General features: G+C 38.4%; 1 protein-coding gene across 2 annotated transcripts in view; it reads right to left on the bottom strand.

The window, feature by feature from the left end:
• Positions 1-27,753, bottom strand: part of LOC134527956 (uncharacterized) — a 1,033,783-nt gene that overhangs the window by 695,601 nt on the left and 310,429 nt on the right. For both annotated transcript variants that reach the window (XM_063361049.1, XM_063361048.1), the window contains exon 3: positions 6,164-6,223. In XM_063361049.1, the coding sequence (XP_063217119.1) occupies positions 6,164-6,223 (60 nt within the window). The remainder of the gene's footprint in view (positions 1-6,163; positions 6,224-27,753) is intronic.

Here is a 27,753-nt window from a genome sequence, read left to right as displayed (position 1 = left end):
GGAATAAAAAAACATAAATGTATGCTATTTATTCAAACAACCAGCTTCACTTATCCGTGAAGTTGCTTGGATTGCTGGTTGTAGCCGCGTGGAAGACGAAGATATCATCCTCGTTTCAGTATGCCATTAAGGCAGGAGCATTTCCAAGAACCACAGGACGGAACTGCTACCCCTTAAGAAAGTAACTGCAAAGGCGACCGAAACGCCGGTGTTATCTTCATCTTCGACGCTGCTATATCCCAGGAGCCAAGCAACTTCAGACGATGGCCGCGAAAACATGCGAACCTTATTCACTGAACATGTGTTACTTACTGCATTGTTTACGTCATATTTTTATAACTTCTACGAATGTCCTACTTTAAAAGCATTGGACTATTACTTTTTGTTGTTTACTATTGCGCCAGGTATATTCTAAGGACTATTCTTTGTTTGTAAGAAGTCAGGCAAATTTTCAAAATTAAAATTAATGCCTAGTTGCGTCGTGATTACGCAACAGAAATTCATACTTCTGTACTCTCATTTTATATTTCTTTGTCTAAAATTCGGGAGAAACATGGTCTTAGTATCACATTAAAGAAAATATTATTATTTGTACACTATGCTAAACAAAACAAAATAATAATTTATTTTTGTCTTAAAAAATTGTTTCCTTACAGGTCTGACAATAAAGTACAGAATAGAATATTTATGTAATAATAACAATTTATTAGATTAAATAATTGAAAACAAGTATAGAGCTGTTTCATTGCAAAATTATTCCATCAAATGAATTAAACTGGCCTAAAAATATGATTGAATGAATTACTTTAGCATTCGATTTAAAAAATTCCTTTTTTCTGTTCATTATTTATTTTTCAGCGTCGCTAAATGTTCGTTCAGTCGAGATTTTTATTCCTAATATATGAGTTTTGATTCAAAGCCCGAGGAAATGGTTCTCCTCTGTAACAAAACAAATTTTACTAACGATTATAGTTTAAGTATTCTACACTTTTTGAAGTTTTAAATGTCCGACAACGATATCATGTTCCTCGATTTACGAAGTCGCAAAAGACGTTACGCTTACGTCACAAAGCGAGCTTCTATCCCAGGTCCCAGAATGAATAAAAATTTACGAAGATCAAGTCAACCACAAAATACTTAAAAGACCACAATGATGTAGGAATTCACGCAACAAATATGCTTTTTGTGAATTAAAATGTGCCATAAAAACCAACATTTACTACTATTTTTAACTTATTCTCCAGGTAGTGCAGCTTAATAACTACGTTCTTTAATAGATTTTAAACTCTTCTTATGCAAATTGGTGTATGTACATGTTAATAAACCGATACTATGCATTTATTGTAGCAGTTTAAATAAATATTTATTTGCATATAAAAGCAATTTTTATTTCTATTGACATTAGAATAGTTTACAGTTATTTTTTAAACGTTTCAAAATGTATATTCAGTTCTTAGATGTGTTTCTAGGAACATAAATACACAATATCCCACTGAGAAGTATAGATAGATGTTCCTCGATCACATCTGGAAGGAGGAAGAGAGTAGTTATTGCACTAAACTTTAAACTCTTTAATCAAAATCAGTTGTTTGAAGTAACATTAGTTTTTCAAATAAAAATTAAAACAATATAAACACAAACATTTATATCAATACATATAGATAAGTCAGAATGTCCGTGCCGTGTTCCGTTTAGCTTGAGTAAAGAGGTCTGTTACTATACTTTAACAATTACTGCTATAATGGGCGAACCAGGAGCAACAACAAATTAAATTAGAAGGTTGCTGAAAGGTTGCTACGGTAAAACGTCTTCAAAAAAGAGAATCATAAGGGCGCAAACTGTCAGGATTAAAAGAAGGGGGGAGGGGAACACCGCGCGGATAAATGTAATCTGACGTTTTGAAGCACGCTATAACATATCTTCCTCCCAACGAAGAACTTTATCTCCATTAGGAGGGGTAAGAGGGTTTGAAAAAAAAATGTCTAGGTGGAAATGTGTTTAGCAAGGGCTCGCGTAGTGAACCATAAAGTCAGCCCTTGATTTCATTAAGGGAGGGAGTGAGGGAGGGACCATGTGTCAGCGCGATCCACCCCCGCGCGCGTGACTGTCGAGGGCGCTAGAGGAATAGCGGCGAGCTCACAGGGATGTGATCACTTGTGAGCGTTTAGCCGTGTACTCGACCCGCGGGTTTGGATATGGAATTTTTTTTAATCAGCCCCGTTAAAAATTTTTCATAAATAGCTATTACAATAATCAACAAGTTTTATTACAATACAAACTAGTACGTACATTACAGGTGCACACAAAAAAGTACAAAACACAGACTGGCTTCATCTTATTTTAACTAATCCCTCAGAAATTCATACGAGAATAATGTATAAATAAAATTTGATTAAATAGAGCTAAGAGTGTACACAACTAAACAAGGCTATTGTTTGAAAAAAAATAACATTTTCAAACCCACCAAAAGGCATACTTCTTGAGAAAAAAAAACAGTGTCAAAAACACCGGGTCCTATTGGGAAAAACCTGGACTGAAACCCCAGATGGTTTGGTTTTGAAGCCCGGGTTTTCACCAGACCCCGAGGAGACCCGCCTTGATTTAGGGCGTAATTCGAGCCCGCGCGGCCCTCAGGTGGGGGGGGGGGGGGGGGGGGGGGACCCCGCGGATTGGAGAACCTCTCCCGAGGAAAACGCAATTGCCGGCTAACAGCATGCGCTCAGAACCTCCGGCGACTCGGACACCAGCAGTCAGGAGGATGAAAAAAAAAAAAAGAAATTAAACTCGACGGTCGAACGAAATAACGATGAACACCAAGCACTCGGAGAGGGAGGAAAAAAACGGCGGTTCTGGGAATAATTACGACCAGGACGGCTGAAAACAGAATTCCGAGCGAAATAAGTTTACTTTTTTTTTTGTAATGTAAGTCTGGGAAAAATTAAATCCCTACTGAAATACTCTGATGAACCAGCACACGTAGGAGCGGGTCAGATAACATATTAAAACTATAATCCAGCAAACGTAAATTAGATGATTTTATTAATTTAAACTAATAGTGAACTAAAACCTCACATTATGCAGATATGAGGGTTTGTTTTATGTTTAAGTGTTAAGCTGATATAACAAGAGTTTTATGTGTAACTGTTTTAAGCACAAAACCTGCAAAACATCTATAACCACATAAAAAATTTGGGAATTAGACGGTGAAATAATCAAGCTGAAGACTGCCGACTCTTACTCATAAATTTCCACATCTGCTACCCACGAATTAAAACGAGATGGGAAGCCCCACCGTTTGACATAGTATCGTCCATCTCTTCGTTTGAGAATCTTATTCATTAAATACACAACATTCGTTTGAGAATCTTATCCATTACATACGTACATGTCGGGATATATCGTAGGCCAAATCTCTGTAGCCTAGAGGCCACCGTGAATAGTCATGTGACCCAAATCATCGAGGTAGTCACACGGAAAAATTGAAGACTCCAATTCGCTGTGAAAATTTTCCAGATAACGTAGCCTATATGCTTGGAGATCGACAAGTTTTATCAACATCGTGTTTATTTTTTTCGTAGATCTTATTACTTCGTGTTGGGATACATGGTTCGATGCAAAACTTTGGGTTTAACTTATGTGGTATGGATCACTGTTGAATTGTACACATTTTTATAAGATTCGCAAGATATCCAACCACTTGTAATTTTACTTAGCACAGACAGTTGTAGCTACATTACATTATTAAACGTTTAGTAGTGTCTGTTGTCATACTTCTTAATCAATCTTGAAGGTAAATTGTTGAATACTTGCCGAGATCTGTTTGCAAGTGTAATGAATGGTATGCGCCCCTCGAGCAGAATGTCTCCATGACCTTGGTTACATCGGTCGTCTTCTTCGATTTCACAGGTTTAACCCAAGCGAACCTGTGTGTATGTCGATGGCTAATAACATGTACTTTAAGGCTTTATTTATTCTTACACAAGTTATCGTCTCAAAAAAGGTTTATCTAAAATAAACTTTAAGTGGAAAGTATTTTCGTCTCCCAGGATAGTAAGGTTCCCGTGCGATTCCATTTTGGCTCATAGGTGTAGCCTGATTTCTTCAGTTGTTCAACTATGGAAAATATTTCCTTCACGTGTGCATGCCACCTGCGCTTTGTGAAGCCACCGACAGTATAAGTCTGCCTAATCGTTGGGGGTCATCCCAATAAACATTGCCAAACTGTTGGTCCATTCACCAAGCACTAAATACGTCATTATTTTTATATATTCCAAATTCAGGATGGTCTAATGAAAGCAGTTTATATATTACAAGAACTGTACCAAATAAACAGTGAAGCTACGTTTCACTCCGAAACCATACGGTGTGCCTTTTCAGCTTGATATCGGCCTTTCAAATTTCTGAAGAAAAAAAAATTGACAAGGCAACTTTTAGGTACACGCAAGTGGTGTCGGGTTTTGGAGTCGAAGCCACGACCGGACCGCGCCGAAGCCGACGACGACAGGCGCACGACCCCGAGGAACGAAGGAACCGCGGCCTCGCCGAGATTCAGCAGGAAAGGAAGGGGGGGGGGAAGAGTGACTGACGTCGCCGTCGCAGGCGGGCATATCTTCAACCCTTCACCCGCCCCGCTCGCGATTTCCCAGTGGAAATTACACGAGGCAGCGAGCGCGCGCGTCACGCTCGCACGCAGCGCCGCGCGGCGGCTGAGATATGAAGCTCGCGGACTCGGGGAGCCGCCCCTGTTGGTTCGTTCACGTCATTTTAGCCCCGGGGTCTGCGTCACGTCGGCGGTGAGCCCGACTCTTGACTCTGGATTAACGGGTCGCCAGTGAAGGTCGCTGGAGACGAGGGCTCGCCACACAGAAACAGCACGGGTGATGTGAAACGTTCCCGGCCATGACCTCCTGTTGAGAAACCGTACCAGCATTTTCCCGGGGTGGTTTCAGGAAACCGCGGGGAAAATAATCGGACCATGATTCGAGCCGAGGTCCCCCGGGATGCGAGGCCATCGTCTCGGCTCGCCCCACGCAAGATCATCGCGCACGGAAACAGACACAAACACGATTCAAGGCTACTGAAGAACAAATCGGTCATCGCCAAACAGTGAGGAATCATCGGAAATATGAAACAACGGAAAATGTTAAATACCAAATACCGTGTCCTCTGACCCCCCCCCCCCTTCCCCCCCAACGTTCTAATTCTTCCATAACGCTCCCTCCACCTTCTCATGGACCAACAGATCTCATTTTATCTGTGCCACTTTTAAATGTGCATCTCTCACTGCACCGAATTAAAAAAAAGGGCACAGAATTACGCTTGGCTACCCCTTTTCTTTAGTGATTGATCACAAAAGTCTATAGCTCCATTCGCTTCTATCTTGCTAAGTGAATTCTTGCGTGACCTACTCGCATTAACATGCAAGGCGGCAATATCTCAGAATTAGTGTTATATCACTCTTGAAACTTTCCATAAAGGCGTAGCAGGCGCTACAAGTTATATCCATCAGGTCTAAAAGTATCTAAAGCCTACCTGCAGAATGACTTCGTAAAATACTTCAAGACGTAAGCCTGATTCAAATGTTCATGGCATGAAAATTTGAAAATATTTCATTGAGAAAATTAGTTCCTTTATTTTAACTTTAACAATAAATACGTAAAATTTCTCTTTCCAGTCAAGTCATCGTGTATGAGTAGAAAAATGAAGATGCAATGTAGAAATAAATTTTAATAGGCCAAAAAATAATATAAAGCTATTTTGATAAGAATTATAATTAGGCCTGTTTTCTTGTCAAAAATAAAATCAATCTTCATTTAACTCGTTCTGTTCACAAAACATAATCTGGCTCTTAAAATAAACAGCAATGCAGTGTTTTATAGGTATGATACTTTTTTTTTTACTTTGGTTTTCTCATATCTTGATGTTTATTTTAAAACTTACCAGGCGAAGACTGTCCGCTGTTACTCCAGAAACTACTTTGGCATTGGGAAGGAAAAAACACTCACCAAATGCCTGGGTTGTTAAAATTTACGTCCCTTTGCGCGATTACCCAGGAACCGTAACCATTATTTAACACGAGGCGCAAGTTTGTGCTTGAAAATTCAGCTTGCACGGGAGGTATTCGTATGCGGAAGGAAACGCCACCAGATGGCAGGTCACTCACCCTTCGGCTGGTCCCATCCTTTGGCGTCTGGTCCGAGGCCACAGTCCCGAATATGGTCGGCTGAGAACAAAAAATGACAGAACGAGAAGTTTAGTCGGAGGAGTAGCAAGAGGTTGTAGTGAATTTCGTGTAGTTAGAGAGAGAGAGAGAGAGAGAGAAAGAGAGCAAAACATTTTATTACACCTCAAAAAAAATTCATCTGCAGAAACCTTGAGAATGTGAACTTAAAACTGTAAGACTTAGTTATATGTTCATGTTCGGCGGCACTCATTTTGCTAGTAGTTTCCGTTGACTGGTGATTTCATTTTAATATGATATCTGTGTCTTCGTGGCATACTTTGATGAACAAAAGGAAAAAAATAAACACGTGTAAACACATTATTTATATATTTTAATTTTGGGGGAAAAACCTACCAAACAATTGTTTTTTTACGGGACCAATCCGTACTTTTTTATAACAGAAACATCCTAATACATTAAGCGACTGTGGTAAATATATTAAAGTCAGTGAACTTACAGCCCATATCAATGCTAAAATAACTTGAGTCACAAAACGTTTAATATAAAAAAGAATTTCTCTAGATTTTATGTATGAACAAAATTTAGGGGGGGGGGGGGGGAATGGCAAACATACATGTAACTATGATAAAACGTGTATGTCGGGAAAAAAACTTTTGAAAGTGTGTGTGTATATATATATATATATAGGCTAAACTTAATATTGTCAAATTATTTCTGTGTAGACTGTCTGAATTTACCTCTTGCCTTCATACGTTAACTCCTAAGTTTATTTACAATATTCCGTAAACTCAATAATCGTATTTATATTTACCACAATGGTCATTCTAGCGTCATGATCAGTGTTCAGGTTCGTCTCCAGCCCGAGATACTTTTATCTGAGAGATTTCTGAGAAACATTGCATAAAAATTGTCGCGGTCTTGGGTGACCAATATCGCAATGGCGCCACACACAATTATCCGATAACAACCAACGTCTCCAATAGTAGCATATGCTCGCGAGAGCACCCAGATGATGCCCAAGTGATTCGTAACTAGACACAATATATAACAACTTGTTCGAGCATTGTCGTTTGTCGAAAATACATGTCATCACCTGAAACAAATGTCTGCTGAAATACACTCGGATATTACCACCCGTGGTGGACATACGAGGGAGGGTATAGTAGAGGGGAATTATCCCCCTCCCCACAAAAGTTATGAAAAAAATTTGCAAAATATCAGCAAAGACATGCACATCGCCTACAACTACTACTGTACACCATATGCCAGTGTGTTAGTGTCAAGACCCACATGTCAAGGTGCTAGTTTTATTTATGAATACACGTGTTCAATTTTAATTATTTTTCTGTGTTTTTGTTAGTTCCCCTCCCCACGAAAATTCTCTGTATTCTCCACTGATCGTTACAGATATAACATTTCATACATAAAAATATATGCAAGATCTTGGTGAAGGCAGTATGTTATTTTGGGTGATGTAAAGTGAGCTTTTACAACACATATAATCACAAACAACAATGGCAGTGATGCATGCTGAGAATGATAATGTAACTGTCCACAACCCTGGATGTCGACGTGAGTTTTTTTTATACAATTTTTTTTTCAATCCCCATTACGAAATAAATTTATCTATCCACCTCTGACTGGCAAGGGTGATGTCGAGGTGCTGGAACCGAACCCAGGACACTGGCCGTGCGAGCGCCACTCGTCGGCGACCACGAGCCTCGCGGGCGAATGGCAGCTCGGGTCCCGAGCAGAGGGGCGAATGGCAGCTCGGCTACCGAGCACAGGGGCGAATGGCAGCTCGGCTACCGAGCACAGGGGCGAATGGCAGCTCGGCTACCGAGCACAGGGAGAATGGCAGCTCGGCTACCGAGCACAGGGGCGAATGGCAGCTCGGCTACCGAGCACAGGGGCGAATGGCAGCTCGGCTACCGAGCACAGGGGCGAATGGCAGCTCGGCTACCGAGCACAGGGGCGAATGGCAGCTCGAGTCCCGGGCGCAGGGGCGAATGGCAGCTCGGGTCCCGAGTACTGGCACGAACAGGCACGCCGCTGATCCCGCGCCCCGACAGGACGCACAATGGGGCCGAGGTGCGGCGCAGCGCGCACGGATTACGTCCAGACTAGAACTGCATTCGAATGTAATAATCGCGATGGCGTTCATTACCCAGATTACCGGCCGAGCAAAGGCGGGATTACATAATCCGGCATTCTTTTTTCATTCCAGTGGAAAAAGCGTAAGCTCACCAAAGACCGGAGATTCGCTAGTAGCGCTTACGTGTTACGCTTGCTGGAGCATTAGAGCTGACGATATAAATCAAAGGTTCGTAAGCAATTGACTTAATTAGTTAATGCACAATCTTTCAAACCCCTAACATTAAAAAAATTGTGGCCAGTGCTGTAAATTATATTTACTTATCTTAAATTTTATATTTTATCTGTATAAACTCAAGTTAAAATTTTCATGAATTTTAACCGGTGCCCACGTTATATTGCCCCCTCCCCATCCTTCAGACCACCACCCTCGGTGTCTCTGGGTGCATCCAGAAACCTTGGTTTCCTCGAAAGTCAGCTCGCTAAGTCACTTTTATGTTCATGAGGACGAAACACTTTCGCCGGTTTTATATAACAAATTGCTAACTACAGCGTTTCTCGCTTAGCTTTCTCAAACAGACGAGGAACAAGTCGGTGACGTGGTACAGCGACGTAAAGAAAAAAAAGTAAAGACTAAATAAGTATGATGTTTCTCTTCGGACAAATACTGCCGTACAAAAAGGGCGGTTTATTTTGTTTCGTGTAAAGTAAGGATTCAAAATGCAGGTGTGATTTTGTGTTTTGCAGCCCCGGTTCACTGTTAGACTTTGCAATCTTGTCAACTACAAACAACCCGGCGGGGCCGTTACACCTCACCCGTCGTCCAGGGAAGGTGTTGCTGAGGTAATGTTGCTCAGTACGTATTGGGTGGACTAGGCATCTTCAGGAATATTCCAACAGATACGGCAGGATATATTGAAGAAAGTGGAGACAGGCATTAACGTGCATTGTCCTAACCTCGCCAAGCCAAACATGTAAACGTACCACAACCACCATCCACTTCGCTCTACACCAGACTACTGGTTGTTAGTGCGTTTAGCTAAATCTGCGTGTCTTAAGGGTTTCGTACACTCTAAAAATAACTTTTATTCTTACAAAAATTGTCCTTGGCAAACATGTAAACTTGTAAAATTGCAAGGCAAGGCTTGTAGTTTTACAAGTGATATTGTTGACAACAGGATTTCCAAGGAATCTACTTATAAAAAGTACAAAAACTTTTTACTGTGTATTAGCGGCTCAGACAACTTTACACTACCTGCCACACCCAAGTATTAACTAACCACTTGCATTTCAGCACACTAACAAGCCCCTAATGCTCACCTAAACGACACTACAACACACCAGTTAAAGCAATAATTATAACTAGTGCGGGAGTATTCTTCCCTCCCCCCCCCTTACCAACAAACCAAAAATTTAACTTTTCTTAGCATTACAATAGACACCCGCGCACACTCAGGCTCGTGTACCAGACTATCCCTCAGAGCACGCACCCCGCACCTTCATCCGAGTGATTCCACAAAAGCGTAAGGTGCATCTTGAAATACAGCGAACTCACGGCACTACTACAAGCCCCAGATGGAAAATCGATTTATCGGCGGAACTAACTATGAGCGTGTGAGCCCTGCTCGTCACCCGCTCCCCGCTTAGCGCCTGAGCGTGATACGTCACTGCGCTGTCATCGCGCGTCCTCTCAGCCTAGATGTGCGCGACAAATTAAATTCACGCCATACTTTTCACCTACGTAACTTTGCAGGGTTGCGTTTGCGGACATATGTTCCTCAACAAAAAAAAATTTTTTTTTCAAGCATTTATTATTTAGACCAGAAATTTCTAATCATCCTACGTAAGCGACTGAATTATTTTAATGACTTTCAGAACAACATAAAATTCTTTGTGTATAGTATATCTGTCAGTTTACAGCTTATTCGCCAATCTTGCCAGTATACATTTCTACGGCAGTAGCTACTTACGCAAGCTTTTCATTTTATTTATTTGATGCATTTGATTCTATAAGTACATTCAATTAACACACATCTGTAGTTACTTGGTCTGGTTTGAGGCCATGCGCTCGGCTGTATCGCAACATACCTGTCAACTGAAAATAAATGCATATCTCTATAAAATTATTATATTTTTTTAAAGAACTATCGATGAAAAGTAACAATCTCGCGAGATTAAAAAAAAAAAAATTGGCGCTGAGTGGAGAAGCGAGGGAAGTGGCTGTCTGCAGCAGGCGTCGTGACGTCACGACGTCTCGCGCTCGCCCTGGCAACAGCCCCTGCCCTCACCCCCCGCCTGCCATGTCTCACCAAGGCGACTCGCGGGCGATGGCTCCCAGCTTCTGGCGGCTTCCGGCAGGGAGAGTAACACTTCCGACAGACACACTGCTATTAAAGTAGGCGCTGCCCCATTCACCAAATAATCACACTCTGAATTCACGAAATAAGAAATTTAGATTACTGTTATTAACGGGAGTATAAATACTTACGTAGCATCGTTGCAGGCGTTTATTAAGGAATTACAGACTACATAATTTAGTTTTTTTTTTTCCCCTTTAAAACTTTGTTACTGGAGCAAAATTCTGGATATTACAGCTATTGAATAACGTTAAGTATCTACTACAGCTACTGACAAAGTTTTGGTCAGGTGATTTCACATTCGGTTGCAAATGTCTTTCATATCGTCAAGTGATACTTTATTAGGGAATTTTGTTTTTCGCTGACGACATTATACAACATATTCACACTATATTGGTTACATAAAAAAATTATTTTGTAGTTATCTTCTATAAGTCATGGTCATAATATGGTATGGCAGATTTTTTTTCATTGGTTAAGTAATGTGTGGAAAACGTTTTCTTTCTCCAATCAGTCGTCAACGAAACAAAAGCTCCCCAAGTGAACAAATTGTATCTAAGAGCTTAGAAACAGCCAATATTTGTATGATATAAAATTCATCATCTCAATACATAAATTTATTGTTTATGAAAACACTAGATTTTTGTCTCCTCTTGGCGCGGTCGACACAAACAGGAACTTTCTTTCCGCAGTGATAAATGGGTGGGGGGGGGGGGGAAGGGCGGGCAGGATAACATGGCCACCATCTCCGTACCTCTCGGTGACATGTCTGGAGATGTCCTGGATTACTTCTTGTCGCTCGCCGACGACATATTTTCCCAGTAGGGGCCCCCCTTCCCGGAAGAAAACACACAGCAGCAGCGCTGCTCGCAATCTGGTCAAGAGGCGGGTTAGCGGGGAGGGAGGCAATCACTATGTCGGGTCGACGCGGGGAAGGGTGGTGACAGGGGCGACGACCTTGCGCGACCCGTCCCAGACCTCTTCTTCTCTTCTTCCTCCGCCCGACATCGAGTCTCTTTCCTCAACATGCTTCTTCCGCTTCCTTCGCTTCATTGCCGTAGACCACGTGCGACTCTTTATAGAGAGAACTGAAACCATGTTTAGCGCGACATGCGACGCTATCTGTTGAGTTGACCCATAACTAGATAGAAAAAAGAAATTACTCCGATGGGAGGTTCAATTCCAAAGTTTTAAGTATATAACGTTTATTTAACTACTTCATGACTAAATGCTTAGTAACGGAGATTTAAACTGTGCGAGAAACACTTAATGCCGTTTTGTAATTTAAAAAAAGGCATGTTCTATATAAATTAGTAGGAATGCAAAATGTGTGGTACCTATGTCTCGCCACAAAATATGTGCCTACCAAAATAAAGTGATTAAAATTATTAATAGTTTGTTTACCTGATATCAGCTGACGCATTACTTCTCACAATCATTATAGCTATGTAAGTAATATATTATGAATGCTACCATCTAGCTGGTGGACCTAAAACTACTACAAAACACTAGGTCTAAGTCTCGGCAATCAGAGTTTCTCTCCCATTTTCCCGCCGGCTTCCGGGAATTCGCTGCGGTCACGTCGCCAGCCAACAACCACCGTCCGAATTATCGTCGAAACGTGGAATTCGCATTCGAGATCCAACCAGCGAAGCGATGTTCTCAAAACAACAACTTAATTTGATTTTATATCCCAAGAGGACAGGAAATTATATAATTAAAAAAAAATTTTGAAGTAAGCGTGAGCCCAATCAAAGTTTAATCTAAGAGTAACTAAAAGTGGAACACTTAGGAGAAGGTCATTCGAGTGGAGACAGTAGTAAGAATATCCTCGCTCTCGGGCAAGGGTTAGTGAAGTCGCGCTGCATTACTGCTTTTTTTCGCTACACTGGAAACGAGAAAGCGTCTTCTCTTCAAAAATTTAATTTTAACTATTAATAATTGTTAAATTTTGTATGTACACTTCCAATGGTTTTGGTGTGTTTCTTAGTACGTAATATTGTATTTTTTTTCATTAAAATATATCGTTGGATAAAATTTAGATTAACAAGATTAAAAAAAAAAATGGGAGCGAAATTATGAGTACTCGCCAAAGATGTGTGAACATCTATTGTCAGTAACGAGAAAATTCACATTTTCTCATATTGTTCATGTAGAAAATAAACTTATAATGCGAAACTCGGACACGAAATTTATAATTAAAATTCTTTAAAATATTGCCGAGAGTGAAAAATAAACTTAGCAATAAAATTTTCACTTTTCAAGTACATACAAAAATTTCTAGACGCGAATCACACACTTACTTTCACCGCCCGCTGTTAGAATACGCTGTTTGAATCGAAAATGTTGCTTGCCACCATCACCCGCAGATGGCAGCATGAAACAAAACGAAAGTTTAAACTATTATAAACGGTTGAAATCAGTCTGTAAACAATGACTAAAAACAAATCTTAACCTTATTGAGCTGATTCGACATTATTATTACATTATATTATAGTATAATGCTATTTAAAACGTAAACATAAATTCCAGTGAAGAGATTTGAACCAAGTCCCTTGAGCCAGTTTAAATATTCAAGGAGAATATGTATTATAATCAATTTAACGCCAGTTTTCTTAGGTATTTTAAACGTGAGATTACTTCTCACTTTGACTATTTTAGTATACTTACTACATATATATCCCGGGGTAGTTTCAATAACATAAAGTTTTATTAGGTCCACCAACACGTTCTGTATGTAACCTAATAATGTAATAATGTTTACGTAAGTGACTGTATACGGATTGGGATAGTTTGCTACACGTGCTTTGTCACATTTCAATGTATCCATTTTCACGAAATTACTTCTATCAAATGCCGTATACAGAGATTTAAGATGTTTACATATCAGTAGTTTATTGCTAACACATATTTTTAATACATGACGAACCGAACAGAAACCTCTACGCACTCGACGCACTCGTCCTGATCACAAGCGCACCTCACGGACACATGACACGGACACGGAAACTCAGACCGTTTCCCAGAAGCGCATTTTATTCACATGATTGTATTTAGTATGCTATTGTGTATATTTTGTTATTAAGTTTTATCGAATAAAGTTATATCATTAATTCATTATTACACGTGTTTTATCTTTTTGTGTACCCTACAAATTTCTTATCTCTTAACTGTGAAGTTTAGCTTCAAACTCATTTGGCAGCCACATGCCTTTTTTAAAGTACTTAATGCGATAAAAATTGAGTGCATGAGGATGTAGTCCGAAAGTAAAATTAGAAATTTATGGGACATGACATTAAAATATGACATTAATATATAAGGGAGAAATAATCTTCTAAAACAGCAATCTTTTAGTGAGAAAAAGGCGTACGATACAGTAAAGTGCTCGAATTAAGGAAAAAAAAAAGCTACGAAAATTTTTCAGATTATGTAAGTAAAAAAAATGAAAGTGGAAATCGAATATGACTTCTATTTCACGAAAGTATCCGAAAAAAAAACTGAACTGAAGCATAAATAAAAGTTCCAGTTCCTTTGCTGTAGCTAAAGATGAAATGATGTTAAAAAAAAAAAAAGAGCGAGGAGCTGCTAAGAGCCGTCCCCAATAGGGAGCGCGGGCTGAAATAAAGGACGTAACCGAGCGAGGAACGCACACAGCCGGGGGCTGAGGAAGGAGGCTAAATGATCGAGTGGCGGGATCCTAATTTATGAACGAGGTCCCGTAGAAAAGGGCGGATTGGGAACAGCTCGTGCGTTCGGCAGAGGTTCTACAAGGAAGGAGGAGGGATGGAAGGGCGTGGCACAATTTATATTCATTGCAGGGTCTCGCAGCGTAATGAAGCCCGCTCCCCGCAGCACATGTTTATAGCCCGGGTCGGCATGGCTTTAAGGATAACAACAGTCTCGAGTCCGGTGCGCTGGGAGGAGCGAGCATTTGCTCCTGCGCCTTCCATAATTGATCACCGCGCGGTGCCGAGCGGGGCAAAGCGAGGGGGAACGGGCTGTGCACATCAGCATTTTCTGCGGGGGGGAAAAAGGGCCTCGCGAAGAAATTACGGCATCAAAAATACACGCCCCGCGGGCTGCAGGAAGGCAACGGAGAACGCAAGCTCGGCTCGAGGACCATTTGTTCAGCTCCGAGCAGGTAAGAACAATTCCGAACTGGCAACAATACACGGATTCCTGAAGTGGATTTTGCGCTCTTATAGTTTGCAATACGGTAATCTCAATAAACGCAAACAACTGCAATTGTTTTAATGAAATCTTGAGAGACCTGTCCGGGAAAAATCAACAGTCACGAAATTTTATATTTGAACGTGTTATAATTATTATTGTTGGCATTTATATCGTGTCAAATTACAATATATATATCAAATATTAATTTATATCCGTATCTACGTTGTGACACTCAGAAACTGGTGCAAAATATATTCTGTTGCAAAATAACAAGGTGGTGTATTGTCATCCTAGTTGAAACGCCTGAGAAAACTCAAGTAGGCAACATTTGTTGCAACACGGTACAGAGTTTGGCCTAGCCACCTTATACATTTTGTTTTGTTTGCAAAAGCGCGTAATTCTCAAACAATATTGGTTAATTTGAAATCCATAACTGGCTACGTGGGTTAAAATCCTAGCCAGATCAGTGATTTCTCAGAATGTTTACTTATACTGGGATTTTTTCTGTGTTGTATGGTCGCTTCTTCAAAATTCGCGTTCAAGGCTAAACTATCGCGCGTAATGACAAGGGCGCACGGATTGCTCGAAGGTGGATGGGAGTACAACGACGCAGCCAACATGTCGACGCACCTCGACGTAGTTTCGAAACTCCCGCCAGTGCGTGCTGTGAGCACGAACGCAGTAACGGAACTCAGCCCAGCCCAGGAACTCAGGCGCCTGGAGACGTCGCTCCCCTTCTGACTCGCAACAGACCATCCCCTGTCCAACCTCCAGCTCAGGGAAATAAATAACGTTACAGAAGCAACGACTCAGTAGGAGAGTCGACGATGCAAAGTTCAGATGGAAACTGTTACATACAGAAAAACACAGAGAAAATACTTGGCCTGCACATTGTCGACGTACTTTAATTATCAGTCACTTTCTCTCACTATCTTGTGGGGGGGGGGGGGGGGGGGAGAGAATTGGTACACTGGTGACTTTTTTTTTAAAAAAAAAAAAAAGGTAGCACAGCGGTAGAGTGCGCACGTATTGTCTAAAGGAACGTGGTTCAAATCTCGTCACAGGATATTTGTTTTACTTTTTGTAATAAATACTATAAAATAAAATAATATAATAATGTGTAATCAGCTCAAAGAGGTTAAGATTTCTTTGTAGTAATTATTTACAGACTGATTTTAGTTGTTTAAGCAAAAACAAATATACAAGCATATACTTAGTGATAATATATAGCTATGTTTTGATATTTTCATGTTAATATTTTAGTAATTCCATAGAATTATAACTTCTAACGTGTGCGAAAACTTTAAAGTATTAACTGTTTAGTAAGCCGTTTCTAATAGTTTATAATTTCCGTTTACATCGTGCTGCCAGCAAGCAACATTTACGATTCAGGCAGCGAATTCTAACGGCGGGCACAGAAAGTAAGTGTGTGATTCGCGTCTAGAAATTTCGGTATGTGATTGAAAAGCGTATATTTCATTGATCAGCACATTTATCACGCTCGCCTATTATTTTAACTTGTCCGAGTTTCGTATTACAAGCATACATGAGAACACTCGGGCTTGCCTCGTTGCCGAGGTCTGATGTCCACACATCACTCCCGGAGGGGTCCACGCTGTTCCACGAAGGCGGGATGTTCGGGGCGCGTGCCCCAGGACCGCAGTGGAGTCGGAGGCGAGGTGTCCGCGGCTCGCGCACCGACAGCGAGGAAGATGTACGACCCGGGCAGACCGCGCGACGGCCCAGGAAGGGACGGACGCGCATTTGCCAGCGCCGCCTGAAGGATATTGATGACGCGCGTCTTGCAATCGCGCAAGCTGTGCGTGTGGGTGGGCGAGGGGTGGAGGAAGGGGGGAGTTAACGAAGGCACATTCGTCGTCGTCCCAAGGTTGTAGTCGCAGGTGTGAGGCTGAACGCCAGACCCCACCCGCCACGCTAGGCCTTTGGTATCTCTGCTTACTCCTGATTTCCATTTGAAAAATATGTTGGGCATGGTACTATAGAATAAAAATTGCATGAATTACTCAGCATCGGAAACAAAGAGTGAGTCAACGCTGCAAATTATCGCAAATAATAAATTGTTCTCCAATAAAAAAAAACATTTAACTTTGATAAAACTGGTTCTACTATAGTCCAGCATAAATGTTAATAAGTACTAAGATTTTAAAAAGGTAAAATAAGTAACAAACCTTTCTTCGGCCAAAAGAGGAATCTGAAGTACCCTTGACACATCAATGAGAACCTTCGATGCTTGTTTTCCCCACGGAATTAAAACAAACAAGACATATATTCTGCAGGAAGGTCAACTATACACTATCGCAATTGCCAGCCGTATGGCTGGATTCAAAAAGAACTTTTCACTCGATGAATAATAATGCACTTCGTGAACCACGTACATCTGAAACCAGACAATTCTATGGTGGTGCTGGAAGGACATATCTTGCAAACTGTGATCATAAACTTATTTTAAATAGGCATAAAACGCAGGGTTTCTTGCCCTCACACTCCACCCACTAACTCCAGCCTCGGGGTTACGTCCTGAGCCAGCTTATAACGTACTATGTGAAATAAATAAAACTTGGTTGAAGAACGATCCATTACGTGTTGTTTACCCATGAAGCTGAGATTATGGCTACAGCTTATTTCTGTGCGATAACCACTGAGAACGCCGTGAATCGTTTCGAAAAATGTGGAATCCATTCTTTTATTCAATAACATTTTGTGACTCTAATTTTTCATTAAATATATTTTCAGCATTTTATATACTACGAGTAAGGTAAAAAAAAGTGAGCTGATGCACCGGGTGGGATAGCGCAGTCGCTATAGTTATTTTGCTATTTGCTATACGTCACTGTGTGTTGACAGTGTTCGTTAGGTAAACAGCTTGAACGTAGCCATTATAACTACATCTTAAATCGCTCTTATCTGCGGTAAATACTGAATATTGCTAGTAATTACCCTGTTATAACTTTTGATTTTTTCATTACAATAGTGTTTAAAAGCATAATTATTGAACATACTGCTGCTTATGATGATAAATAAAACATACGAAATTCATTTATATCAAAAGAGTTTGCTTGATGCATTTTAGTTATGTTTATTTTCGTACACTAGGAGAAACTTATTGTGCCATCTCACCCCGAATATTGGAAGAGATAGTGCACCTATTTCAGGGAGAGATGACGCAACTTTTTTAATGTTATTCTTAAACCTATGTTTTTCGCTAAAATATTTAAACAATAACTATTTAGTTCTAATCATTCATGGCGCGAAACCTAGACCAAAGTTTGATGCAATCACAAGGTTCGTTTGTTGCAAAGACGCAGGAGCTCTGGTTGGAGAAAGATAATGGTTATTTGGAATTGTTCTAAGAAACCATGAGCGAGTACAATTTAAATGATGAGCCTATAAATATATTTTATATGAATTAGTCTGGAATCAAAATTATTAACAAACCAAGCATTGTTTGGTTGCTTGCACTTTGACATCAGGGAAAAATGCGAGACTATCACTATTGTAGTCAGTAATAGTTCAGAAATTATAGATTTTACCCCCCTGTAATCATTGTCAAAAGTGTGTATAAGAAAAGAGAGTTTACTAATAGAATTTCTCAGACTTCTAAATTTAGGCATATAAATGCAAAAATAAAAACCAGCCTGAATTCTGAGCTGTTCATTAAATTGTTCAAAGAAAGGTCCTTTTTTTTCCACAGAAACCTCTTGTGTCAACCCATGAATTTTAGATAGTCGTATCCCGCACTGCAATTCTGTATAACTCATTGAACTGGCTCAATCAAAATCAAGTGGAATGCTTTCTCTACGAAGTAACGCAATGCCTTGCAACCTTTGGACATGCATTCTACACCCACTAAATTATTGAGCAGAAACAGTCCATTGCTTAAAATGAAAACAGCAAAGCGAAACGAAATAAAGCAATCGGCATTCTTGCTCAATTCATTGGATATATTTCAAAGAAGAAATACGATTGACAATCCCATGAAAGACGATCCAGCTAATAAAAAAAACACTTAAATTGCAGTGACAAACCAAGAGAAGCTAGTGCTCCAACTTTTTTATGACACAAATGATTGTGCGGAGTGCTGGAAAAACTAATTGTTTACCCAGAAGAAAGCAGACTGGATAAAGTGGTGTAAGATGGAAAGAGGTTTCACGAGACATGGGCTGTCTCTGTGAATAGTTGCGACGATTGTGGGAGGTATGAAGTGAGGAAAAATCTAGAGATCCAAAAGTAAATTTATGTTGTAACATGGGCAAAATGTCTACAAACTGAAACTTTTTGGTTGTTTTTATTTACATGTGACTTTGCTTTACATCACACTGAAAATTGTCTTAGATCAAGCCTAAAATATTGTTTTGAATTAAATTAATAAAATGTTTACTTTTCTCTAATTCTATATACAAGTTTTTTTTGGAAATATTTTTAATTACTGTATTTATGTTGAATTAATTTATCACTTTCTCCATATTGTTAGCAAATAAAAGTCATTTTTATGTAACTATGTTTCGATTAATATTACTGTCAGCGCCATTGGTCCCACTACTTGTGCAGTCCAACCCAGACATTCAAAAAAGATGATGCAAAACACTACTTTTGAAAACATGTATACATGTTTCATTTGACTAGATATATTTTAGCTTTGATGCATTTTTAATGAAGATTACGTGTGACAGTAACAAGTTACGTATAATGTTGCAACCTTTTATGTAAATTACATACTATATTAGCAGTAGCAATTAAAGAGTAATGTGCGCCAACTCACTCACCCGTTGTACCTTACTGCAGAAAACACCATCTGGACTTTTTTGACGTGACAACGTCTAATAAATCGATGAATGCCGGATGAACGCCGGCTGAACGCACGAAAAAGTGTCCCGTAACGCACATTGTCCCACTACGGATGTGTCCTGTTACGCTCATTGCACGCATGCGCGGCATCTCTCTTCAACTCGAATGGAACAACCATCGATTTGATTTTTCAATCATGTTTTCGTCGTTTGAATTATTAATATTATGTAATTTAACGATAGTCCACCGATTTTCAGCACAATCGGTACGGTTATTTAAAAGTAATGTTGAATATTCAAATACATTTTTAACGAACAATTGTGTTTTACAGTTACACATACTAATTCAAATTACACCCGGGATCTTTTGCACAATGTTTTAAAAATTATTGTAACACATTATACATAAGTTTGGTGTATTTGGGATGCGTAATTGTTATAAAATCGTATTATAAAAATTAAATAATATTATTCCCGTACGGTGCTGCCATCTACGGTGACGGACGCGAACCGAACGAATCGTGCTATCTATTAGCTGTTGCGGGAACCAGGCACTGGTTAATACATATTTTCCTTTGTATATCGCGAGGGGCGTTATTATTAATGAATTATAAATAAAATTTCGTGTCCGGGGCCACAATTGCCCATCATTTTGAGCACTAGAAGATATTAAAACGTAAAATATTCTCGACGAATTTTAATCTGTGGTTTTTATTGCTTATTACAACAATTTCGGCAATAAATGTTTATTATTCTTGCATTTTAAAAATCTGATTACTGGTATAATTTCAAGTATTTATTCTTTTTTTATTAAAATAAAAATGATTCGATTTTATTCATAAAAGTATGCAATCATTTCATCAATGCTTTTTTATGACGTCACGTTAAACTATCGTCCGTAAACCGAATTTACAGACAACCAATTTTTTTTTCATAAAGCTCACGTATCTTTACGAAAACAAATACATCTTGCGAGATATACAAACCCCAGCTATACTTCACCGCTTCCCAAACTGTAAAGCCTTTTATAAGTGGTAAAAAATGGCCTATACTTTTAAGAAAATTATTAACAATTTTCTTTCTACAACTGTTTTTTACGTTGGGATTACTAGTAAATTACGATCTATGTGCAACACCTTTAACGTAATAGTTTGAATCCCCAAAGTTTATATTAGACAGTTGATTGACAAGTGACCTGTTTGGTATCGGAAACCTAATCAAATATGATTTTACTCGTAAAAAATATTCACACCTAAAATTGACTATTTAAATTTTACAATTAAAAAAAGTTCTTACACACATGAAGTACGAAGGGTAAAGATGTCTCATAATACGACGATAAGGGACAAAAAAAAAACAATATCTTTGACAACCAACACGACTTAGCCACTATGATCGAAACTAAACGACGTGAATGATAAATATGCCTTTCTAAAACATTCAATGTGGAACTAATAATAAAGTTACACATCAAATATATCTACAGTTCACTCCAGAAAATTGCAACCACTCGTGAGATCGACCTGCTAACGAACGAGGTATAAGCAGCGTATAAAGAGAGGCAGTCCAATGGCATACGACACAGCTTCCCCAGACAAGTCGGGTCATCGTATTTTCATGACGTAATTTATTTTCTGGACAATTTCTATGAATATTCTAATATAAGAGCATTTCATTTTGTCTTTTTATGCCAAATTTTTTCACTAAATATGTGTTACATAATATCTGCTGTTAAAAAATGCCCGGAAATCACACACAACTAAAGTTTTTGTCTAGTTAATTGCGTCAAAGTCACTTTGTAGAAATCTAATTCTGGGTTAACGCAGCTGAAAAATGCCAAAGCATATACTTCCGTCAACCAATTTTCTAAATAAAACTTCTTAAAGGTATGGAAAAAGCAATTTAAAAAAAACTAAAAATTCAGCTTAGCGGGTGAAGCTCAGACTAAAGGGTTTATTACAAGTAAATAAACCAAAAAAATTATTTAATTTCTGTTTCATTCATTTTGTAGTACGAAATGACGTTTTCATTATTTTTTACTTGCCTGCTTGGTTAAAATAACGTTTTGACATGAATTTCCGACAGGAATATGAATGTCTTTAATCTCCGGATAGGTGTCACTTCGGCTGAGGATTCGACACCGCCTGAAACTCGTTAATTACGAGAGCTAAAGAGCTGAAGTAAATACATCATAATAGAGCAGACTTTGCTCGTGGTCGTTACGTATGACACAACCGGTTAACTTTTGCAGTGTTGACGTAATGAGCGTTGGCATGGAGCTCGCATTGAAGTCAATGAGAACTGTAACTCCCAAAGAAATATATCGATTTGCGTGATTTAAATTTTTAGTTTCTCGTGAGTGAGCACTGGAGTGGTGTTAGTTGAGTGGAATAACTATTAAGTTACTAACTTTGGTTTTGGAGCCAAAATCGCAAAATGCCTGAGCAAAAACGGACTACATTGGGGGGAAAAACGCCGGAGCAGAAGCATTTTAAAATGCAGAAAAGTGTCATAGGTATCGAAAGAGGCAAAACGTAGCCGAGAGAAATGAGCCAGTGGAGCAAAAAGAGCCCCCGAACGAGGTGCGAAATTTGCGCACGAGCGAGCCTCAGCCGTCTACCTCGCGAGAAGCGACGGGGAATGCAGAAAATTGTTTCGTAACGGACGTGAATATGCTCTCTGATGATTCTGATGTTGCGCCAGTGGTTGTGAATGATGGGCCGAGTTTTATGCGGTTTGGTGTCACAATTTTATTGTCAGCCGCCAAACTTTCGTAAGTTTATTATTGTACCCAAAATCATTTATTACGATTAATTTAGTTAATTTAGTTATGAGATATAAATACAAATCTTAAAAATATACCTACAATTTTTTTTCAAACCTTAAGGGTTGAATTTCGCCAAATATAAAAATATTTTTAGTAATTTTTGGTTTGTTTCTTATTTGTACCTAAAATCATTCATTACTCTTAATTAAATTCGGAAATATAATTGTTAACTTTTAAGACATACTTACACATTTTTCAGCCCTTAGGGGTTGAAATTCGTAAAATTTAATAATTCTCGTGGGTAGTTTTCGAATGTTAACTATTGGTACACATTATATTTTCTTAAGCTTGATAAACTTCACAGTTATAATTAATAATCGTAAAACATTTTTTTATCACTTTCTTAGGTGTTGAATTTTGTATTTAGACATAGCCTAGTTTCTAAGTTAGCCAAAGAACTTTTCATTTTAAAAATATTCATCAAAATCCGTCCAGTAGTTTTCGGTTGATGCTCGAACAAACGCACACACAATAACAGGATTTTTTTTTTAAAAAAAACTTTATTTTTGTGTTCTCAATAATATAAATAGCCGTTTGCAATATTTTTTTCACCATTTAATCCAATTTACAGACTTTTGCCTCGAATAGTTTTATTATTAGTATAGATTAATTTATTTTCAGTTGCACATCATTATTATCATTATTTTATGTTTACGTTCCACGCGGTTAAACTTGCTGACTTTTTGAGTGGCTGATTTGTCACAAAATGAAAAAAAAAAAAAAAATACATCTCATATTTTTTTGCATGATTAGCAACAATGTAGTTTTTTAAACGTTTTGCGTAGTATAGTTAAGGAAAATGAAATTGAATGTATAACACGAACGTCTTTTTTTTTTTGTTTTAAAGCACATATTACTGGCTGTTTTGTGATATTGTCTAATTTCTTTCAGAAAACTATTATTTAATTTTATCTGGCCTTCTTTTAAATCAATACAATTTTTATGATTTTAAAAGGCTAAATAAAATTAAATAAATGATTCTGGAAAAATTTTAAACCATGCCACGCACAAGCCACCAGCATTGCCTTTGAACCCAAAAATTTTCATTTTGTTATTCAATTTGCTTTTTTCTTACCCTTACTTCTATAAAATGTTAAAAATTCCCCTTTGCCAACTTATTACGTAAAGTTTATGCACTATATATATATATATAAGTTCAGCCTCTCAAAAAGTCTAGAAGTTTAACAGTGTTGAACGTAAAAATAAAATAATGGCCTGGAACGGGACATATAACCATAAAGTAGTTTTTTTTTTAAAGAAAAAGTTGAAAATAGAAAAAAACCTCAACTTCTGGTGTCTTCAGTAGAGAGACATTGTCCCCTCGTACCTCAAAAAAAGTCGCATCTGGACCGGAACAAGAGAACCGACGCGCGCCGCGAAGAGGACTTGAACGCGGCACGTGGCGGGCCGGCAGCAGAGAGAGAGAGACAGAGAGAGAGCCGGGAAGCAGGACGTGACGGTAGCGCCTGTCGTCGCCGGCCGTAAAGCAGAGTGGTTCTGCGGGGGAGGCTCGCCGCTTGCTCGCAGCCGTGTACTTCCCGCTACGACGTACGGCCGTACGGCCCCCTGGGGAGTTGCTGTTCGGTCCACGTCTCTCGGCCGGCACCTGCGCCAGGGCGACCGCCGAGGGCTTCAGGGCCGGAGGGAACCCAACCTTCCCGGCGGGAGGGGGAAAGCTGCAGGGCGACTGGAAAGGTGTAGTAAAATGGGACGGGGAACTCGGGCAGGAAACTCAAATGTTGCTCCGCCCGGAATTTTGCGGATAAGGGGGGGGGGGGGGGGGGGACGTTAACGTCATTTTGAATACTCCGTAACAAAAGTCAGGGATTTACTGTTATAAACGTGACTTCGAAATAGAACACCCCACTCAAAGGCTATCTGAAATTGAACTGACTTGACTTATTTATTTCTCTAGATTAATTATGTGAAATAAAACAAATTAAATTATATGTATGTTTAACAGAATATGTCCTTTTTCCAAATTAAAACTAATTCTCTTCACGCTACTACTTCTCGCCAAGAAAAATCCTTTTTAGATTTTGTGTAAATTGTAATAATTTTATCGTAGTATGCACTTGCATTTTATATACATACATACATAATAAATATTTCATTAATCACAAATTATATTACAACATTAAATAAATGTCTTGCTTCGGTCTTTTGGGAGTAACTCACATGATCCTTGATAAAATTTATTACAAAATTAACATTTCATTAACTACGTGTTTTCCTACGTAGCAGCACAAACTACTTACATCACTGTTAGCTTACGCGCCACTTCGGGATGCCAAAATCTGTACGTAAGTGGGTTTTATGTCTGATGTCAATACAGTTATGAACTGCGTGCGTTATATCTAATTAAAAACAGCAATAATGAAGATTATCCTGAATTGATGGTACAAGAGGGAGAGATAAACACAATACTAAAATATATATTTCAGATAATTAAAAAAAAAAAAGACTTTACAAGCTGTTTGTGTTATGCCAGTACAAATAATTACACTCTTTGTGTGATTGTGGAAAGGCACAAACATTTACACTCAGGATTGATAATCGATTACTTTTTGACACACTTCAGTCACCACCAATAGCAACAATTTTGATAGACAGCGAATAAATTTCTACACATCAGTTTCACGTTAAGTTTTTTTCTGGAGAACATAAATGTGCTCACTATTTTATAAAATAACCCAGTCTCATCGTTTTATAAAGTGAAAAATTAAAATAAATTTTCTCTGAATTTGTTTCTCAACCCTTGGATGTATGTGCCAAGCCTGAAAAAAAGCAATGTTCGCAGGATAAGAAACACCAATGTAAACCTCTTTATGTTTTGAAGCTACAAAACCAGTGAGCGTCAATTTTGAGCGATTTTAAGCGTGTACATATTAGAGGCTGGTGGCTAAGTCACCGAGATCAGCTGATTCAACGTTTCTCGAGTTCCGCCTCTGAAGACACGTGAAGTAACTCCTGCACGAGTCTACCTCCCAGTGACTCAGACGAACAACTCGTCGCCAAGAGCGGTGTGGCTGCCTGGAATTACTGAACGTGAAATTCCAGGTAATCTTGTAAAAATCAAGCAATTACTTGCTGCACGCTTTGTTTGTGGATCTTACGTCTTACGTTTATGTATAGAGGTTTGAAGAGACGGTAATCTAAAGATTATTGTGGAGTTCAAATTTCTAAGATTCCCATTTCCGATGCTTTGAAGTTGTTGTGGAGGTAATGCAGTTGGAATCGCAGCCTGGAGCATTTGCAGCCTTTGTTTTCCGTAACCCCTCCTTGTCTCCCCAGAAGATAAACACAACAACCTGTTCAGAGTGTTTCACAACATTTGTTTTGCAACATTTTATCGACCTATGCCAGCGATGGCGTATGCTTATAAAAATGTTTTTAATCAATCTTCTGCATTGCAATAATCATTCAAAAACAACATTGGTTTTACAGTAGAAAGCATGTAGGGAAATAATACAGCGATAATGCTAAACAAGGAGGGTGGGAAATGTATATTTTTTAATAAGAGTTTCTAACTTTGTTGAGTGGTGCAGGGCATTCAATGAATATCATAAATGTTTTACGGAATACATGCCCCTTATTTTTAGAAGAATTCGATGACGAATAAAGTAAAAATCAAAATATAATTTTAACCTTATTTATTTTTTAAATACTAAGCCTCAGTTCCGTGTTATATTTTATGGTTTTACAAGATAGTGTACTTTAACAATATTACGTCACTTGTAGTCACTATATTGAAATTATCAGTCATTTCCTCCTTGTTGTTCACTCTCAGGCAGTAAGCAAGCACTATAGCTTGGAAAAGTTATTATTTGACCTTTTTACACCAAAAAGTATGACACAATTAAATAGATGCAAATAAATGAAAAAAACTAGGTACCTATATTACTTCGATAGAAACGCAAAAAGTCGCAAGGTCACAAATCGCAAGAAAAAAGTGGTCGTACATTAAAGCACGAAATCTTAAAACATTATCAACACTACAACTTTTTATTTAATACTCTAGTATTATTTTTCCTCGGCTTTTTAATATCAAATATTATTCATGAAACAACTGGAATCCTCAATAATTAGATTTAGGATTTTTACTTTCACTGTGCAAAATTTAAAAAGTGAAAACGTAGGGCATGTTAAACAGCAAGACGTTGAAATCTGGGCAATGCTTGTTCCATTTATTTGTTCTGTGTTCTTCATAAGCGGGTTTTATATAATGAAGTTACGTTAATTATTTTGCATCTTGCGTTTTTTGCGTTTTTACGTTAATTAATGCTATTTTAGGCATCAGGATATGCAGTGTTACCACTGCCTCTAACCATCATTGCTACATTATAAATTTATTTGACTGGTTTTGTTTAACAGAGGCATGCTTATGAGTTAAAGGAAGCAACTAACATGTTTTTTTTAATTACAGGTCAATTTATAAAATTTCGTAATCAGCTGGCGCCGTAATGGTTATTCTACTATTGGTTCAGAGAGCACTATATTCGGCCCTTTTCCATCAAAATTAAACTTTTGTGTAAGTGGCACATGACGAAAATAATAGATTTATTATTACTGTGCTGGTTTCAGCAGTAACTATTTAAATTTACTATATTGGTTTGATGAATATTAAAAATAATTCTGCGCCGGCTTAGCTACTTACGTAACGAGCATAAGACCACTTACTTTCAGACCTCTGAGTGAGTAATAAAGGTCCTTATTGATATAGTCTGGAACACCAAATTTATAACAAATTATATCTTTTATAAATAATCATCACAATTTCAAATGAACACACACTTTTTATTTTCTTCTGTTTATCCTCCTCTCCATTACATGGAACAACAACCGTTTTCTTTTCGTTTTACCAAAGATATATCAGGTGCTATAGAGCAAAGTTTGTTTATACATAAATCACAGTACTAATTTTATACCATAAACATAATTACAATTTTGATGCTCATCAACAAAAAAATTAACGTAAAATACTCTGTATGAGTGTAACAGTACATTGCCTTTAACAATTTCTGAAGTGTTTGATATTGTATGAGAGAATACGCGATAGAAGTAAACGATGTTCTTTTTTTAAGGTCAAATTTATTTTTACTTTCAAAAACGTAAATAAAAGAGCTTTATGGCATTCAAGCAGAAACGTCAATACACAAAAGCATGAATAATTACCCAAAAACAGTCCTATGAACTCTATAAGCCATAACTTTGTGAGGCATGTTTACAGAGTGAAACGTTATTATAAAAATTATTTTTAAAAAGTTTTTAAAAATCTAAATTAAAAGACAATTTTTGCACTGAAAATATTAG

This window comes from Bacillus rossius, chromosome 1, assembly GCF_032445375.1.
Source record: "Bacillus rossius redtenbacheri isolate Brsri chromosome 1, Brsri_v3, whole genome shotgun sequence".
Classification (NCBI taxonomy): Eukaryota; Metazoa; Arthropoda; class Insecta; order Phasmatodea; family Bacillidae; genus Bacillus; species Bacillus rossius.
Note: the sequence above shows the minus strand (reverse complement) of the source record. Positions and strands in the feature narration are given on the sequence as shown.